This window comes from Pseudorca crassidens, chromosome 14 (genome assembly GCF_039906515.1).
Source record: "Pseudorca crassidens isolate mPseCra1 chromosome 14, mPseCra1.hap1, whole genome shotgun sequence".
In the NCBI taxonomy this organism is placed as follows: Eukaryota; Metazoa; Chordata; class Mammalia; order Artiodactyla; family Delphinidae; genus Pseudorca; species Pseudorca crassidens.
In genome coordinates this window covers 74,010,241-74,027,049 of record NC_090309.1, presented here as the reverse complement: position 1 = coordinate 74,027,049, position 16,809 = coordinate 74,010,241, and the positions used below count along the sequence as shown (strand labels likewise).

At 54.3% G+C, this 16,809-nt stretch overlaps 1 protein-coding gene across 5 annotated transcripts in view; it reads left to right on the top strand.

The window, feature by feature from the left end:
* The window catches only part of KLHL29 (kelch like family member 29), a 309,112-nt gene extending 293,409 nt beyond the window's left edge, over positions 1–15,703 (top strand). For all 5 annotated transcript variants that reach the window (XM_067703603.1, XM_067703602.1, XM_067703601.1 and 2 more), the window contains 8 exons: positions 339–541; positions 1,684–1,943; positions 4,638–4,836; positions 4,979–5,161; positions 5,367–5,547; positions 10,822–11,015; positions 11,379–11,523; positions 13,540–15,703. In XM_067703603.1, coding sequence (XP_067559704.1) covers positions 339–541; positions 1,684–1,943; positions 4,638–4,836; positions 4,979–5,161; positions 5,367–5,547; positions 10,822–11,015; positions 11,379–11,523; positions 13,540–13,723 — 1,549 coding nt within the window. In that variant the 3' untranslated portion in view covers positions 13,724–15,703. The remainder of the gene's footprint in view (positions 1–338; positions 542–1,683; positions 1,944–4,637; positions 4,837–4,978; positions 5,162–5,366; positions 5,548–10,821; positions 11,016–11,378; positions 11,524–13,539) is intronic.
* Positions 15,704–16,809: the final 1,106 nt, after the last annotated feature.

Sequence of the window (16,809 nt, the reverse complement as noted above, 5' to 3'; positions counted from 1 at the left end):
CCGGGGCCAGCAGTGGAGCCGAACCGTATTGTTTCCCTTTGAGGCCAGTCTTGGTCCTCGTCCCCATCCACAGCTCATGCTTTTTGATTTGCATCTTTTTTTGCATGGACATGCCGAGTAGTGATAAGCAGGGTTTTCTGTTCTTCTGGGCGTCTCTGGTCAGACTCTTCTCTTTCAGATCCCGTGTAAGGTCGCTAGGTTCAGGTGTGTCATTGCTGTGTCCCTTGAGTCCTAAAAGGAAGGGCGTGACCGAGGTGTGCAGGGAGACCTAGCCCTGTGAGGAGGCGGCGCCGTGGCCGCAGGGCGGCAGGTAAGGACACCCTGGTCTCTGTGCCTAGGTCGGTGCAAGACGGCAGCCAGTGTGGCCGGGAGAAGCTGGAGCTCGTCCTGTCCAACCTGCAGGCCGACGTCCTTGAGCTGCTGCTGGAGTTTGTCTACACGGGCTCCCTGGTCATCGACTCGGCCAACGCCAAGACCCTGCTAGAGGCAGCCAGCAAGTTCCAGTTCCACACCTTCTGCAAAGTCTGCGTGTCCTTTCTCGGTGAGCCGCAGGGAACAGTGCTGATGTGCAAACAGCAAGGATTGAGAGGAAAGGGCTGTGCGTGCCCAGCCAGACCGCCTCAGGGTGTAGCTGGATTCCACAGCAGTTTTAAGGTGATAATTCGGGTCACTGTGCACAAAGGCCTCCGCTCACTGGCGGACAGAGATGTTCTCTGCATTGCTCCTCTGAGGGCCAGAAAGGCCACACCGGGACCCCGGGCAGCCTTGTGAGGACAAATGGACCGAGAAGCCTGTGTGAATGGTCTGTTCATGGGGAGCCTGTGCCCTGGCCTCACAGTCCTGCTCTCTAAACACTGAACAAACTTGCTTCTATTAGACCCAGCCCAGAGAACACACTCACTTTACAGTTTGGAGCTGCCCAGTTCGGTGAGAGCAGGGAGAGGGAGGGGCAGAGACAGGAGTCACCAGAACCGGCCTGAGTGTGGAGTGAGAGAGGCAGGGATGGGAACAGGCCAGGTGGGGATGGCCAGGGGCCTGAGACGTGACCTTGGGGGAATGAGCCATCTAGAAGAGTCAGGAACCACAGCTCCTGAGTTGGGCCCACAAAAGTGATGGGCCTCCTGGGACCCAGACACGTCTAGACTAGAATAACCATTAGTCGGATCTCAGGAGCTCTGGCCAGACTGATCCCAGGTCTGGAGGTCAGGTTGGGTGAGGCCGAGACCCATGGGACGTGGTGGGTGGGCTTATAAGGGGTGTTACTGCTACCATGACTCTAAAGTAGAAGGCTGTGACCCCAGACGTGCCTGTCACAATTATGGCGGACACCATAAGCCTCAGTGTGACCCCCCAAGTCCAGGCCTCTTCCACTCACAGGCACTGAAAAAGGTCCGAGCCCGGCACTGACACTCCATACCTCAGTCTCGGCCCTTCTGCCGGGACCTGCAGCAGCAGAGGGAGGCCCCGGGGAAGTCAGCATGAGACGGGGCAGAGAAAAAGCCAGAAAATGGATCTGAAGATCCAGGAACACAGGAAATGGGCTTGTGGGAACTCTGAATGCTGAAGGCGGGTCACAAAGACATGAGCTCAGAGAGGGATCCAGAGTGACAGGTGATGGGGACGGGTGGTGATCCCTTCCAGGGCCCTGCAGTCAGTGGTCCCGTCCTGTGCTCTTGCCCCCAGAGAAGCAGCTGACGGCTAGCAACTGCCTGGGGGTGCTGGCCATGGCCGAGGCCATGCAGTGCAGCGAGCTCTACCACATGGCCAAGGCCTTTGCGCTGCAGATCTTCCCCGAGGTGGCGACCCAGGAGGAGATCCTAAACATCTCCAAGGATGACTTCATTGCTTACATCGCCAATGACAGCCTCAACACCAAGGCCGAGGAGCTAGTGTACGAGACCGTCATCAAGTGGATCAAGAAAGACCCCGTATCCCGTGCGCAGGTAGGGCCTGCCCCACCCCCACCCGGCTTGCCCCTTCTCCCTCACAGTACAGGGATGGTGTCTGGAGCAAGGGGCCAGGAAATTAGAGGAGGCAGGGCTGCCTGGTCTGACCAGCAGTGGGAGCATCTGAGAGCCAGCAGGCCCGGGTAGGGAGCCTGGACCAGCTCCCATGGGTGCAGAGCGGTGAAGGGGGATGAGAGATGAGAAATCAGGCACTAGAGGGTTCTCTAGGGCTGGCATTACACCTGAAGGAGACCCAAGCCAACCGAGAGGCCGCAGGGCCAGGTGCGCAGCACCAGGACCCTGCAGGGAGAGAAGTGTGTGCCTGAGCCAGGGTGCCCTGGGCTCCCGTGAGCTCGGACCCAGCAGCAGGAGCCCCACCCACGCTCGGGCTGTTGAGAGGGTGGAGAGCACCTGGACCAAGCAGAAACCACGGCCCACCTGATGGGAGGGAGGGCGAGTCCCTCAGGGGGGACAGCTGAAGAAATCAGAGCCGGAGCCCAGGGCGGAAGGAAAAGAGAGCAGGGTCCGCAGGAGGGCCCCTGAGTTACAGGAAATCGAGCACAGCCCGGAAGGATCTCCGACCGACGGCCTTGCTTAGAACGGAATTACCTTGGTTCTAACGTGTGAGGAGCCCCCGGCCGTTAGTGCAGACACACAGGTAGCTCTCAGGAGAGCTCAGAGGCCCCCCAGAGAGCAGCAAATGGGAGGACAGAGTCAGGGAGGCGGGAGCCCAGAACGAGCTGAGGCAGCTGAGTGACACGTGACAGGGGCTACTTCGTTGCGTGCGGAACAAGAAGAGGCATGAGGGAGGGAGGGATGGGGCGGGCGGGGGCATTCACAGCCTTGGGTGGATACGGGACGCAGACATGGCTCTCCACCCCTGCCCCAGCCACTGGGCCCAGGAGAAGGCGGTCCTCTGACTGATCAGGCGGGGTCGGGGCAAGATTCATTTTCAGAGGAAGGAAGTCAGGTTGGGTGGCTGTAGTAATGACCACCACCGTCCACCACAATGCCCAAATCTGTCTCCAGCCCAGACCTCTGCCTTTGATTGTCTACTGGACACCTCCAGCCCATGTCCCCCAAGCCCCTCTAATTCATAAACTCCCAGACCTACACATCTTGTTGTGTTCCTTATTCCAGTTCTGCCCATTACCCATGGCAGAAGTTGAGAGTCCTCCCACACCTTCCACCTCCACTTGGCCACACACCACTGCCACTTGTGCCTCCTCTTACGAGAGCCAGCTTCTCTCTCTCCCCATTCAAGGCCCCTCATCTCACCAGGATGACTGCAGTCGTCTCCTGAGAGGTTTCCCCGCCTTCAGTCTCCTCCTTCCAAATTCATTCCCACTCTGCAGCCTCGTGGTCTTCCTAGGAGCATGTTTGGTCCTGTAATTTCTCTGTTTAAAGCCCCTCATGAGGGACTTCCCTGGCAGTCCAGCAGTTAAGACTCAGTGCTTTCACGGCAGAGGGCACGGGTTCGATCCCCGGTCCAAGACCTAAGATCCCACATGCCACGTGGCACGGCTCCCCAAAAAATTTTTAATAAAACTTTAAAATATAAAAATAAATAAAGTAAAACCCCTCGTGAGTGCTCCCATCCACTCTGCAGGAAACACTACACAGCCCTTGGCAGACAAGGCAGGAGGTCAGCGGAGGCCAGTGCCTAGCTGACCTCTCCAGTCTCATTTCCCCCTGTCTGCTGCCCAACGCCCAGCAGAAGCCTCCTGCATCCAACTCCATAGAGTCCCCCAAATGCAACACTCTCTTTCACACTCCGATGCCTCTGTGTGTGCTTTGAATCCCTCCCCCTCCCCCACCCCCAGTCCGCCTTAGGCCTGGAAAAGTTGGCAATCCTTCCACACCCGGCTCAGATGGTACCCACTCTGGGGAGCCTCCTCTCCTGCACTCCCACAATCCCTATCTAGACTCTTGCTGTGGGAAGAGTCCTTTTATGTGATGGATCCCTTCCCCACCCTTAAACTCTGTATACCTGGAGGTCAGGGACCAGGTCTTATTGGTCTTTGCACCCCCAATAGCACACTCAATGCACGGCAAAGAGTGGTCACCGATTAGTTGTTGGATGAAACTAAAATACAGTGATGAGCAAAGAGTTTGCCAGACAAGAGGGAGATTCACATCAGTCCATGAAAAGCCTTTGATGCAGGTGAGGGAGTCCAGTGTGTGCCACGAAAGGGGCTTGCTGGCGATGGGGAGGCACAGGTTCTGACGGTTCTGACTTGCAAGCGCGATGATCATCGTCAGCTGTCCTGGGCCCTCCCACCACCGTCAGCTGTCCTGGGCCCTCCCACCCCTTCCTGAGCTCCTGCCCCACCTCGTCAAGGATCAGGATCCTCATTTCAGTCCCCGGCAGCCTGGTGTGAAGCAGAGGCCCGTGACCTGGGTGGAGGCAGGGAGAAGGTGCTCAAGAGATTGATGGATGGCCCACCCCAGGGTCAGCCACAGCACGCCAGACCTCCCCCTTCCTTCCCTCCTCACCTCCTGCTGCCGGGAGCGCCCGTCAGCTCTGCCTAGGCCGGGGTGAGCAGTGTCGACACTCCCAAGCCAAAGGCACACTCGAACTACCCCTTTTGCCCAGTCCCACACCTCTCGCTTCTTCCTTCTCAACACACCTCACAAGAGGTGATGCCACCTTATGATCTAAGAAGACCCCATGCCCCCTTGACCCCGCAGTACTCGGCGGAGCTCCTGGCCGTGGTCCGCCTCCCCTTCATCCACCCCAGCTACCTGCTCAACGTGGTTGACAACGAGGAGCTGATCAAGTCATCGGAAGCATGTCGGGACCTGGTCAACGAGGCCAAACGCTACCACATGCTGCCACACGCCCGCCAGGAGATGCAGACGCCCCGAACGCGGCCCCGCCTCTCAGCAGGTATGGCGGGATATGCCCCGAGCCCCCAAAGGCAGGCGCCACGCCGTCAGCCCAACTCTGGGTGGTCCCCCAAGGAGGCACCAGGCACAGTTGCTGACACAGTGTCAGGCTATCCCAAGGGTGCCCATCCGTGTCCCTGCAGGTGTGGCCGAGGTCATCGTTTTGGTTGGGGGCCGTCAGATGGTGGGGATGACCCAGCGCTCGCTGGTGGCTGTCACCTGCTGGAACCCGCAGAACAACAAGTGGTACCCCCTGGCCTCACTGCCTTTCTATGACCGCGAGTTCTTCAGCGTAGTGAGTGCCGGGGACAACATCTACCTTTCAGGTGAGGCCCCTCAGGGCTGGGCTGGGGACCGGGCACAGACTTCCCCAGGGGGCCTCTCCCCACAGCAGGGTTAAGGAAGGCCAAGGCCACAAGTGTCTACTTTGCAGGGGAAGCCTTCTCCTCCTGCCCCCGGGGCTGTGCCTGCCCAGCCTGAGACCCTTCCTCACTCCCTGCCCACTCTCTGGACCTCCCATACTGCCCACAGGTGGGATGGAATCAGGGGTGACGCTGGCCGATGTCTGGTGCTACATGTCCCTGCTCGATAACTGGAACCTCGTCTCCAGGATGACGGTCCCCCGCTGTCGGCACAATAGCCTTGTCTATGATGGGAAGATCTACACCCTCGGGGGACTTGGCGTGGCAGGCAATGTGGACCACGTGGAGAGGTAAGGAGGTCACAGTCACGACAGGGGCATCCTCTGACATCCCCTGAGAGCTAAAAGCACATCACTCCTCCTCCCCAAACCCCACCCAATTAAGACCCACTGGAGACTGGACTTTTATTTATTTATTTGTTTATTTATGGCTGTGTTGGGTCTTCGTTGCTGTGCGCGGGCTTTCTCTAGTTGAGGCGAGCGTGGGCTACTCTTTGTTGCAGCGCGCGGGCTTCTCATTGCGGTGGCTTCTTTTGTTGTGGAGCACAAGCTCTAGGCACGGGGGCTTCAGTAGCTGTGGCTCATGGGCTCAGTAGTTGTGGCTCGTGGGCTCTAGAGTGCAGGCTCAGTAGTTGTGGTGCGTGGGCTTAGTTGCTCCGCAGCATGTGGGATCTTCTCAAGCCAGGGATCGAACCTGTGGTCCCCTGCATTGGCAGGCGGATTCTTAACCACTGCGCCACCAGGGAAGTCCTGATGGTGGAGTAGAAGCAAGAAGGGTAACAACTGCCCAGCCACCGAGACGGGACACTCTTGTCCCATTCAGGGGGCCTGACAAGCTGGAGGCATGAGAGCCAATGGTGCAAAAACACAGGATGGGCTTGGATGCCCTGACCAGGCAGTTAGGGAACTTACTGGGACCGGAAGTAGCAGCCCAGAGACTGGCTGGGATGTAGGGCTAAGCTGGAACCAATGGTCCAAATGTGCACCGTGCCAGTGGCTGTGCCTTCATGTTCCTGCCAAGTGGAGGTGACACACGGGGGAGCTCCCTTCCTCCCTGCCTCCCACACCTCCAAGGAAATCTGCATGTAACCCAGAGAAGGGTCGCTGCACACAGGCCTGGCCAACCCTCTAGAATTCTCTAGAAGAGAATGTAAGTCATGTGTATAAAGCCTGCCCTCTGCTGGAAGCTCCAGGCTGGCTTCCTCACCTCGGCCCTTTGAAGCTGGCCGCACCTGGCGGAGGGATCCTGTGCAGGCAGGAGGGGAATAGGCTGGAGGGGAATAGGCTGGAGGCCGGCGCTTCTCTGGGTGGAAACAGTCTTTTCCTTTGAGACAGGGAAATGGATCATGCAGAGAACGGACACCTTGGAGAGAAACTGCAGAACGAGCTCAGATAGCTTTGTGAGTCAGCAGCAGGATGGGGGAAACTGCAGGGCAGTCCTGCTTTTGGAGAATCTAGTGCCCCAGAGAGTGACAAGTTAGGCTGAACTGGCCCCAAATTCCAACCCAGGGGGTCACGGCTAAGGTCACCGGAGCCCTTTTCCCACGTTCTTCCCGCACCCTGGCCCCCCCACCCTGGCCCCCATTATCAGCTTCCCGTGTGATAGCTTCTCGGCTGTAGAGCCGCACAAACCCCTCCGTTTGTATTCTTCCCTCGATGGCTAATTGGACACTTGATAAATGTTACGGCAAAGGTGGTTTCAGAGCAAGACAGGCTCTGGATTTTCACTGTGGGCTTTTAACTCCCCCAAGTGGAGCTCAGAGATGGCTCAGTAACAACATTTAATTGTCATATTGATTTGAAGATAATGGGGAATCCCCGTGTGATTATGAAGATATTAATACTGCTGTTGAACCTGGTTCAGCCCTGACGCTGACAGCCTTCTGTGGGACCCACTGCACACCCATCACTCTCCAAGCTTTCCAGAAGCCAGGTTCCACTCGTTTGTGATCCACTATAAACACACGAAAATGAGACATTTTCTATGTAGGAGTAAACTGATCTGGATCTGTCATGCTGTCTTGCTCTTATCAGCTATTTTTAATCTCCTAAGATGCTGATTACTCATTTTGCAAACTTGTTGATAAATACAGGGATTTGTTCAAGGATCAAATGCACAAAGAAGGGGAACAAACTCCACTCCTGTTGGGCCCAGGAGCAGTTCGCCCTGGCAGCTGGCTAGGCCTTTGTTCCGCTGCAAAATCAGCTGGGGCACAGAATGGGCAAGACCACCCTGGGAACCCCAGGAGATGGAGGAGCAGTCCAGGACACGGCGCCCTGACGCCTCCCCTAGTCCACTGGGATCTGTCAGCCGTCCTTGTATGGACAGGACACAGACCTGAAGGCTCTTGGGTGGAGGGTACATGGAAGGGGTGCCCACCTCTTCCCAAGGAGCATAGCTAGACCCCCTTTGGTCAAGTCAATTTCTGTGCCACACAGTGACAATGATGAGAATTCAGGGTGACAGGAAGGTCGGGGGAATGGGGACAGACACGAGGACACTTTGTTCCCCAGGAAGCACTAAGGGTACAAATTGTTCTTATATTGATAGTGAATGAGATGTATGGTGCATTATAATTACCTTACTGTATTGCAGGACTAGAGCAAGATTATATAATTATAGTTTAAAACAACAGTGTAATAGACAAACCTGTATTATATCATTATATAAATAACTGGGTCTAATACTGTATAGCAATATATTGCAGTAGCTGTGGTTACTGGATAAATGATAGCAGAGCGCCGCACTCCGCGGGGTCATTTGCATGTCATTAGCATATCCTTCTCAAGCAGGAAGCTGACAGATTGAGCTGACGGGAGGGCTTGTGGCTTGGCAATCAGCCACCTGGAATAACAAGAAATTCACGTTTGGCAGAATGTGCCATTATACCGAAAGCCTGAAGACTAACAGCCACATAATCTTCCACTGTCTCCCAGCTCCTTCTGCAGCTCTTTGGATCTCTGCCACATCGGCTTAAAAAACAGATATCTGAACTTCTCATACTGTCCCAAAAGGCACTTATTCCATTGCCTATTAGCCACGTATCATTCGTCTGGGGCTTAATTGAATCAGCCCCTGCTCCCCTTTCAGGTACTTGAGCTTCTTCTCAAATCCTGAGTCTGTGCAAGCACAGAGCTGGACGTCTCACAGCCAGGGGCACCAGCTAGGAGAGACCATCTTCCTGGGTCACTGAGCTGTGACCATGCAATGACTAATGCCTCAAGGAGGCTCACGAGGAAAAGTGGGCCCCGTGTGCTTCCCGGGAAAGGTGTGCTGGGAGAATCCCAAGTGTTGTGGTGCAGCAAGCCCACGGTGGAGGCCCCGCCTTGGGTCCAGAACCCACAAAAGAGCAGTGCACAGCGTGGTGAGCCGTAGATGGAAGATCCAGAGTGAATGCTTGTGAGGGTGGCCCTCAGGGAACAACTGAGAAACACAGCTGCCCCACTAAGAAAGACCTCAAAGATCCCGGTTCAGTGGCCCATTTGCTTAATGCCAAGTCTACTCTTGCCATCCGCTGTGTCTCTTCTCACGTTTTCCCTGCCCTGCCTGGAACTCATGTTCCATCACTTCTCCATCCTCTGACTTTGCCACTTTGTCCTACACCACAGATCCTAGAGACCTGGGCAAGCCTGTTCAATCCTCCCCTTTACCATCTCCACGCCTGCCCTCTGGGGGCTGATTGCTGGTGGAGAAAATCCCACAGTCTTGTAGATTGGCCTCATGTGTATTGAAGTCCTCCAACCTCTACTGGATCCTCATGGTGCAGGGCATTTTTTGTTTCCCTTGTCAGCCGTTTCTCCCACTCTCAAGAGCGTGCGTCTCCCATCTTCACCTCTCTCCTCAAGGCTCTTACCCCACAGACTCCTCTAATACTTGACTCCTGCTTCACAGAGAAAATGGAGCCATCAATCAAGAACTCTCTCTTTTTCCTGCCATCACTCCTGCATATGTCCTTATGCTCATGACATCCTTGCCTTCGTCTCTCATGCCTAAATGGCCACCACTTCCCTGTCTGCTCTGGATCCAATTTGCATCCAGCTACCAGGAGCCACCCATCATCAGCTCTCCCCTCTCTTTCATATATAGTTCATCGTTCCTTATCCACTTGGGCTCCTTCCCATCAGCATGTAAACACAATTAAAACTCCCCCCCGCAAATTAAAATAAAACCCATGCTGTGCTGGAGCTGGTTCATACTGGTTCATTAGAGCCCACTGTTAAATCTTCAGGAACTCTGCAAGTCAGTTGTTAGCTACAGAGATTATTAAAAATTAAGTCATATAAACTTAGAATTAAATTATTTAAAAACAAAGGTAATCCATACTCAAAACTCATCACTGTCTAATTTTTTTTTACTACATTTTACTACTGCCTATGTTCTGGAGGTTGTATGCGTCCACTGCATCTGTACTGGGGGAGATTCTGTGTCCTGGGGCACTACTGGGCATCTCTTCCCAACCCCACATTCAGTGATGTCCCATTGGTAGCGTGAAATCAGCCATGATGAGAGGATTTACATTACAGAAATCAGCAAATGCTACACACCAGGACTTTCTTCCCTGGAGAGCTGGTTGTTAAACATTTATCAGCAAAACCCCCTCTTAGCTCTATAGTCCTTTCTAAGTCCCACCTTCTCTGCTCCCTCCTCCATACACAAAATAGCCCTGCACCTCCTGTTCCCCATATGATGCCCTTGACATGACCACCAGTGACCTGTTGGGGACTTCCTGACCTCCTGTCACATCCTCCGTGCTGCAGCTTTGCCTTCTGTCACATCACTCTTGGACTCCTCTCAGCTCCCCTCATACAGGCCGGCATCTCCCCAGTGTCCTCAGCCCGTCCTCACCCCACACGCTCCCTGTGAACTACCTCGTCTTCAGTTTCCATCTATGTGCCCATGATCCCATAGCTGAATATTTAATCCAGACCTAAATACCAACTGCCCCTGCACATCCCCAACTTGTTACCCACAGGTACTTTAAACTTCCCATGAATAAAACCAAACTCATCCTCCTCCCCAAAACTCTCCCAACCTCAATTCCCTGTCCCATGAGTAGTGCCCCCTCTGTCCAGTTTCCCAAGCCAGAGACCCTGAGGCATCCTCAGGGACTCCCTGAAATGAGACATCAATTCATGCTAAACCTTATCAGTTTACCTCTCCTTCTGTTCCCAGCTCCTTCCTTGGTCCAGGCCACTATTTCCCCCAGTTTCCAGCCCATGGGCTGGGTATGTAGGAGATGCCCAGTGCCGGGCTGCTGAATGGAAGAGTAGGACTGAGCTGCACAGAGAGGGCTGAAGAGGCCCGGAAGCTGGGGAGCTGAGAGAGGTTTCCACAGACAGACAAGAGCCCCCCTGAGGTTCAAGAGGGAGGCTGAGAGGCCGGTTTGGGATAGATCCTGGGTGGCCTTGAGTGATTCATCCCAAGTGCCCTCCACTGTGGAATATCGGGCTACACCGAGGGCAGGAAGTGGGTGGTGGGGCTCCCCCGTGTCTGCTGTCTTGCTTGAGGCCCCTGCCCTGCACGAGGCCCATCTGATTCTGGTTCTTCTTCTCCTCTCTCAACAGGTATGACACCATCACCAACCAATGGGAGGCGGTGGCCCCTCTGCCCAAGGCAGTGCACTCAGCAGCAGCCACAGTGTGTGGAGGAAAGATCTACGTGTTTGGGGGCGTGAATGAGGCGGGCCGAGCTGCAGGCGTCCTCCAGTCTTACGTTCCGCAAAGCAACACGTGGAGCTTCATCGAGTCCCCGATGATTGGTGAGAACCAGCTGTCTCCTCGGCCCAGGAGCAGGGCAGTGGCCCCACCTCATCGCTTTAGTCAGTGTCAATATTCCCAAACCCAGGGGGCGGGCTGAGCCCAAGGGTTCTGCACACCCAAGTCCAGGGGGGTGGGAGGGGAGGGGAGGCCCCAGCTCAGGTGCAGCTGAAGCTCCCACTACCTGGACAAAGGGCAAGTTGGTCCGTGCCAGGTGTCTCCTGGCCCCAGCCTTGTTCTCGGGCCAACCAGTGATGTTGGAGGTCTTTGCAGCTCCCGTCCCCTGCAGGGCCTGCTGGGATGGAGGAGGGGAGGGGGCCCGGCAGAGGGCCCTGACCTGCCTGCCTGCTCCGCTCTCCTTGCAGACAACAAGTACGCTCCTGCCGTCACCCTCAATGGCTTCGTTTTCATCCTGGGTGGGGCTTATGCCAGAGCCACCACCATCTATGACCCTGACAAAGGGAACATTAAGGCAGGTCCCAACATGAATCACTCTCGCCAGTTCTGCAGGTGAGGAGGCTGGGCCGGGGAGGAGGAGGGCCGGGGAAGGGACAGAGGGACGGCTTGGTTCATGATGACTGACCACCATCCGATGACCGAGGTGGTGCCTGGGCCCAGAACAGTACCAGCCTCCGCCAGCCGCGGCGGGGGGGGGGGGGGGGGGGGGGAGGGCGGGGGGGGTGGGCGTTCGTGCAGAGTGTGAAGTGCTCCAAAAGCCTGACCCTGCCTCCAAGCTGCACAGGAATGGCTTCCTACAGACACCGGCACCAGGTCCTTAAGGCCACACCTTCTCTCAGTGAGAGGTGAGGGTGGTGCTATGAGGTCAGCTTCCCCCAGGACCGCCTGCCCGGTCACAGACGACAGGCCAGAGCTGTGCGATACCCTACATGGGGCAGGTGGCTTTTGGGGGAGTGCCCTGATGGCACATGATCCTGACGGCTCTTTGGAGCTGGACCCAGTGAGGCACAAGGCACAGCTGCCCTGGAGTCCCGCAGTTGACTGGGCAGAAACACACCCAGACCAGCCCCCCCGGAAGAGAGAGGTAGAGGTCGGAGTGTGGCCTGGTTCCCGGGGCGCTCTGGCCCAGAAAAATTAACCACCCTGGGCAGTGAGACACACACCCTGCTCTTCTAGCCCCACCCTTTCCTGGACTAAGAGGAACTAGGGAAAAAATGGGAACCACAGAGACCCCATTTGCAGCATTTCCATAACAGAGCCGTCCTGAAGACATCTTGTACCTGTGCAGAGGTGATCCCTGAATCCTCGGTGTGGCAAGAGCATGAGGCATTTATCAAGTGCCTGCTGTTTGTGTGGTACAGCTAGGAAAGCTACAGTCTACCACTGACACCTTACGTGACCTTGGGCAAGTAACTTCCCCTCTCTGGGGAAGCTCTACCTATGAAACACGCCCTTGGACTAGATGAGTGCTAAGTTCCTATTAGTATGAAGATGCTACAGTTCTCGAGCCCTACTTTCATGTGACATATCCTACATGGTGGCCGTGTGCAGGGCAACTCTGAGAATACTGTCCAGTGATCAAGACAGCCGGAGTGTGGGCGCGGAGAGATGATGCCTGAGGGGATATTTAAGCTGGGTCTTGCAAGAGAAGCAGGGAAAGGATATGCCACAAGGGGAGGCGTGTGAGGGGCCCAGATGGCGTGGAGCTGCGAGAGAGACAGCTGGGGGCTTCAGTGTCTGGGAGGACGTCTAGATACACATGTTCTGTCCAGGCTCAGATTTTCAGAAATGGGTGGAGACTTTGGAAGGGTTTCTGTTCAATTTCAGGGGACAGCCAAGAAGAAATGGCCATTAGCAGAAATGAGAGAGAACTCGGGGCTGGAAGCATAGATCTGGCATCCGTGTGAAGGGGTAGCTGGGATGCAGTGAGATAGTAAGCGCAGAGAAGCAGAGAGCTGCCCGAGACAGCTTGACCAAGCCCATGAGTGTGGCACAGGGAAGGGCCCTTGCAGCCAGGGGCGGGCGGCAGTATCAGGTCACACATGTGAAGGAGTCACAGCAGGAAGTTCTGACTGAGCACCTGGGCAAGGGTGAAATTCCCAGTCGAGTGGCTGATGCTCAGTTACAACTTAGTTCCGTGTTATCCTGTCTGCTATCATTCTGGCGCATCATGTTCCCAACTAGATTTGAGTGGTAGGAAGGCTCTGTCCCAGCAACACCAAAAAGATGCTCCACAGAGACCCAGTGAACTGAGCCGAGCACCTGTACACAGAGGCTGCTCATCTCCCAGCTGACTTGAGTCAGGTGGGCAGGTCCTGGGACACCCAGTACGCATCAGTGTCGCCCACAGCTTGGAGGGTAATATAGCATGACGTCCTGATTGGTCCTGGAGGAAAGGTGTTTTTCTTATCCCCGCTGAGGTCAGAGGGAAAAGAAAAGCAGCAAGACCCCCCCATGACTTTTGCAAAAGGGGAGAGGCAGCCTGCGACAGGACAGGGTGCCGGGAATCTATCTCCAGGTCCCAGGTGGAAATCCAGTGGCTAAGTCTCTCCTCGTTCTCTCTGACAGTGCTGTGGTACTCGACGGCAAGATTTATGCAACTGGAGGCATTGTTAGCAGTGAGGGACCTGCCCTGGGCAACATGGAAGCCTATGAGCCTGCAACCAACACGTGGGCCCTCCTCCCCCACATGCCCTGCCCCGTGTTCAGACACGGCTGCGTCGTGATAAAGAAATATATTCAAAGCGGCTGACATCAGCAGAAAGCCCACGCCGAGACTGTGGACAGACACGTCTGGTGAGGCAAATGCTACTCACAAAGATCAACTTCCAGCAACACCAATAAGAGGCCGACCAACACAATCAAGGAACTCACTACGCCACACATTTTGAATACCGTCTACACTGAATGTAGGAAATCATCCTCGCCTTTGGGGAAAACGAGGGAGTAGCCTCCGAGCTGCGGGAACCGCGACCGATCGAGCGAGCTGGGCCCTGGGGCTCCTGCAGAGGCACTTGCTCTGGCCGGAGGCGCTCACTCTGCCCGGTGCAATAGTTTCACATATTTTTCAACTGGGAGAGAGAAGCCGTTTTTTCCTTCCTGCAGGGCAAGCTTGATCCCCAGCCAACCATAGATCAGTTATCCTATGACAATATTAGGCGTCAGGCTCTCTTGAAATAAGATCAAAGTGTCCTTATCACTTTGATTCCTACTTCTGTTTTTAACCCATCTACGATTTCAGTGGCCGAGGGGAAACAAGGGACAATACTATGTATGGGGCCTGAGGCCTAGGAGGCTGCTGGTCCCCACGAGGGCGAAGATAAGTCCAGGTTCTCTGCGGAGCCAGATGTGACTGGAGCGGCGGCAGCCGTGGGGACAGCTAGGGAGAACCGTCTGTCCCTTCCCAGGGTTTTCTACCGTGTTTTTGCTGGAGAAGGACGAGGTGATTGTGCTAGCTTTCTCTTATCCCATATGAATTATTTAGATTTCCAAGGCATTTTCTTGATAAACAAAAGGCTATTTTTAAGTACCGAGAGAAAGAGGCAGCCACGAGAGGGATAACGCGGGAATTCCCAAAGCTCTTTGTAGGTAGTGCCAGAGTGGGGCATTTGCTCTAATTTTTCTATGTTCAGAATAGAGGATCTCTCCTGGGTGGGGGTGAATGCCCCCATTTTATTTTTAGAAAAAGTAACTCCCAGACAGCCCCGTAAAAGCCGTGCCTCATGGAAGCACTGTCGTAGAGAGACAACTCTGTTCCTGAAGGAAACCAGTTCTGGCTCGTGACACCAGGTCAGCTCCCTCCATGAGGTAAAGCTGAGGACCCAGGCCAGGCTGGAAGGGAAGGAGGGAGAATACATGCCTACAAAGCACAGGAGACTATTTTTGATATTTATAGCTATATATTAAGGCACCTGCCACAAAGAGCTCTCAGGATGGGGACAGCCTTCTCAGACGAGCCGTGACAGCCAAGGCCTGAATCATTCTTCTAGTAGCATCTTAACCCAAGCAAGGGGAGCCAGGAGGGAGGCCACCCCGTGGCTCACAGAGAAAGGCCTTCCCTCTAGTCCTCAGACCCTCAAACCTCACGTGGTGACCAGTTTCCATTCCAGGGCACGAAGGAGGCAGCCGCCACTGCCGTGCTGTTTAGCTGAAGTTGGTACCAAATACGCATTTACCATTTTTATACCTGGTAAGTCGACTTGCCGTCATTTCATCATAAAAACCACTTATAAGGAGAAAAGGACAGGACACGCTCTCCATCCTTCAGTATTTGATGACACAAAGTCCCAGTGTCGGGCATCAACTTCTAGCACTACAAGTGTGGCTCCCACTTGGACAAGATACCGAGCTTCGTTATGCAGTTTTTAATATTATTTATTCTTTTAAAAAGTAATAAGCACAAAACTACATACGTTGTATGTCATTTAAAGTATTTATGTCAAACAGGGTGCAAGTGTGAACCCAAGGACTGGAGCACAAGTGTCTAACTGCCTGGGGCAGGGCGATGTCAGCGTTGGTGGGCGTCTACCTCCAAAGGAGGTGCTAGTGGTCAGCGGGACTCAACACAGACGACACTGAAATCCTGTTCTCTCCTCAGTTATCACACTGGAGCAAAACTGGCTATTTCTGTGAATGATATAAAACAGGGTTCTCTGTAACGGTATTGTACATAGTATATGTTTATTGTTAAGTTCTTGTTATAATAAATATATTTATAGATCTAGACTCGGAAGCCAATGTAATGCCTCTGTGTGCCACTGTCCTTGCCACCGAGATGAGAAACCCCAGTGCAGGCCTGTGCCACCTCTCCCATCAGCTGTCCGGGCTCTGTTACAGACTTGAATGCACATCTTGGTGATCATAAAGGATAGGACTCCTCAGCAAGGGAATGAATGTACAGGGCTGAAAGGCAAGAATAAAGGGCAATTACAGGTCAAAGTTGAAAGGGACTTGCAAACACTCTGGCATCGACTCTGAGGGTCTCCCTTCAGTTTAAGTGCTCTTATTACACTTGTGCAACCGAAAGCTTCAAAAAGTTAGCTTCCCCCTGGTCTGCTTCCTGTGCCAGAGGCTGTCCTGGAGAACTGTGACAAATCCACATGGCAACTCCACGCCATCAGCCTGAGAAGAGACGCAACACCCTTCCTTCAGGAAGAACAAGTTGTGACTGCCATTCTAAAATCCAGTCGGGGGCCTCCCTGCCTTCATTCAGTCCCGCCTGAGGCTGTTCTCTAACCTGTTGTAATAGACCGGCTTTGCTCTCCTAAGGATACCCACGCAAAGCCCAGGGCAAAAGCATAGAACACCAGATGGGATTGCTCCCTCTCTTGCATGCAAGGACTTTAGATTTAACGGATTAGTAGGAGAAGGTAGATTTACCAGCATTTTACCCAAGGGAAGAGCCTTAATCCCCAAATCTCACCAAGACCTAGTATCTCCTTGCAAGAAAAAAATCAGAAGAAGGTAGGTTGGGGTGGGTGGAACTGGGAGTTCTCAGAGAACTCAGCTGAGGCCTTACGATGAGTGGACCACACACTTGCCAAAAATATCTGCACTGGTACCTTCACAACACCAGTCCTAGAGGAAAGGATGGAGAATGTCTAGAAGATTCCAATCATGAAGAGCTAAAATTATAAGCTAAATTATAAGCTAAAATTATAAACACCAAGCAATTGTACTTCCTGGTGGTGCAGTGGTTAAGAATCCACCTGCCAATGCAGGGTACACGGGTCCAAGCCCTGGTCCAGGAAGATCCCACGTGCCACGGAGCAACTAAGCCCGTGTGCCACAACTACTGAGCCTGCGTGCCACAACTACTGAAGCCCGCGCGCCTAGAGC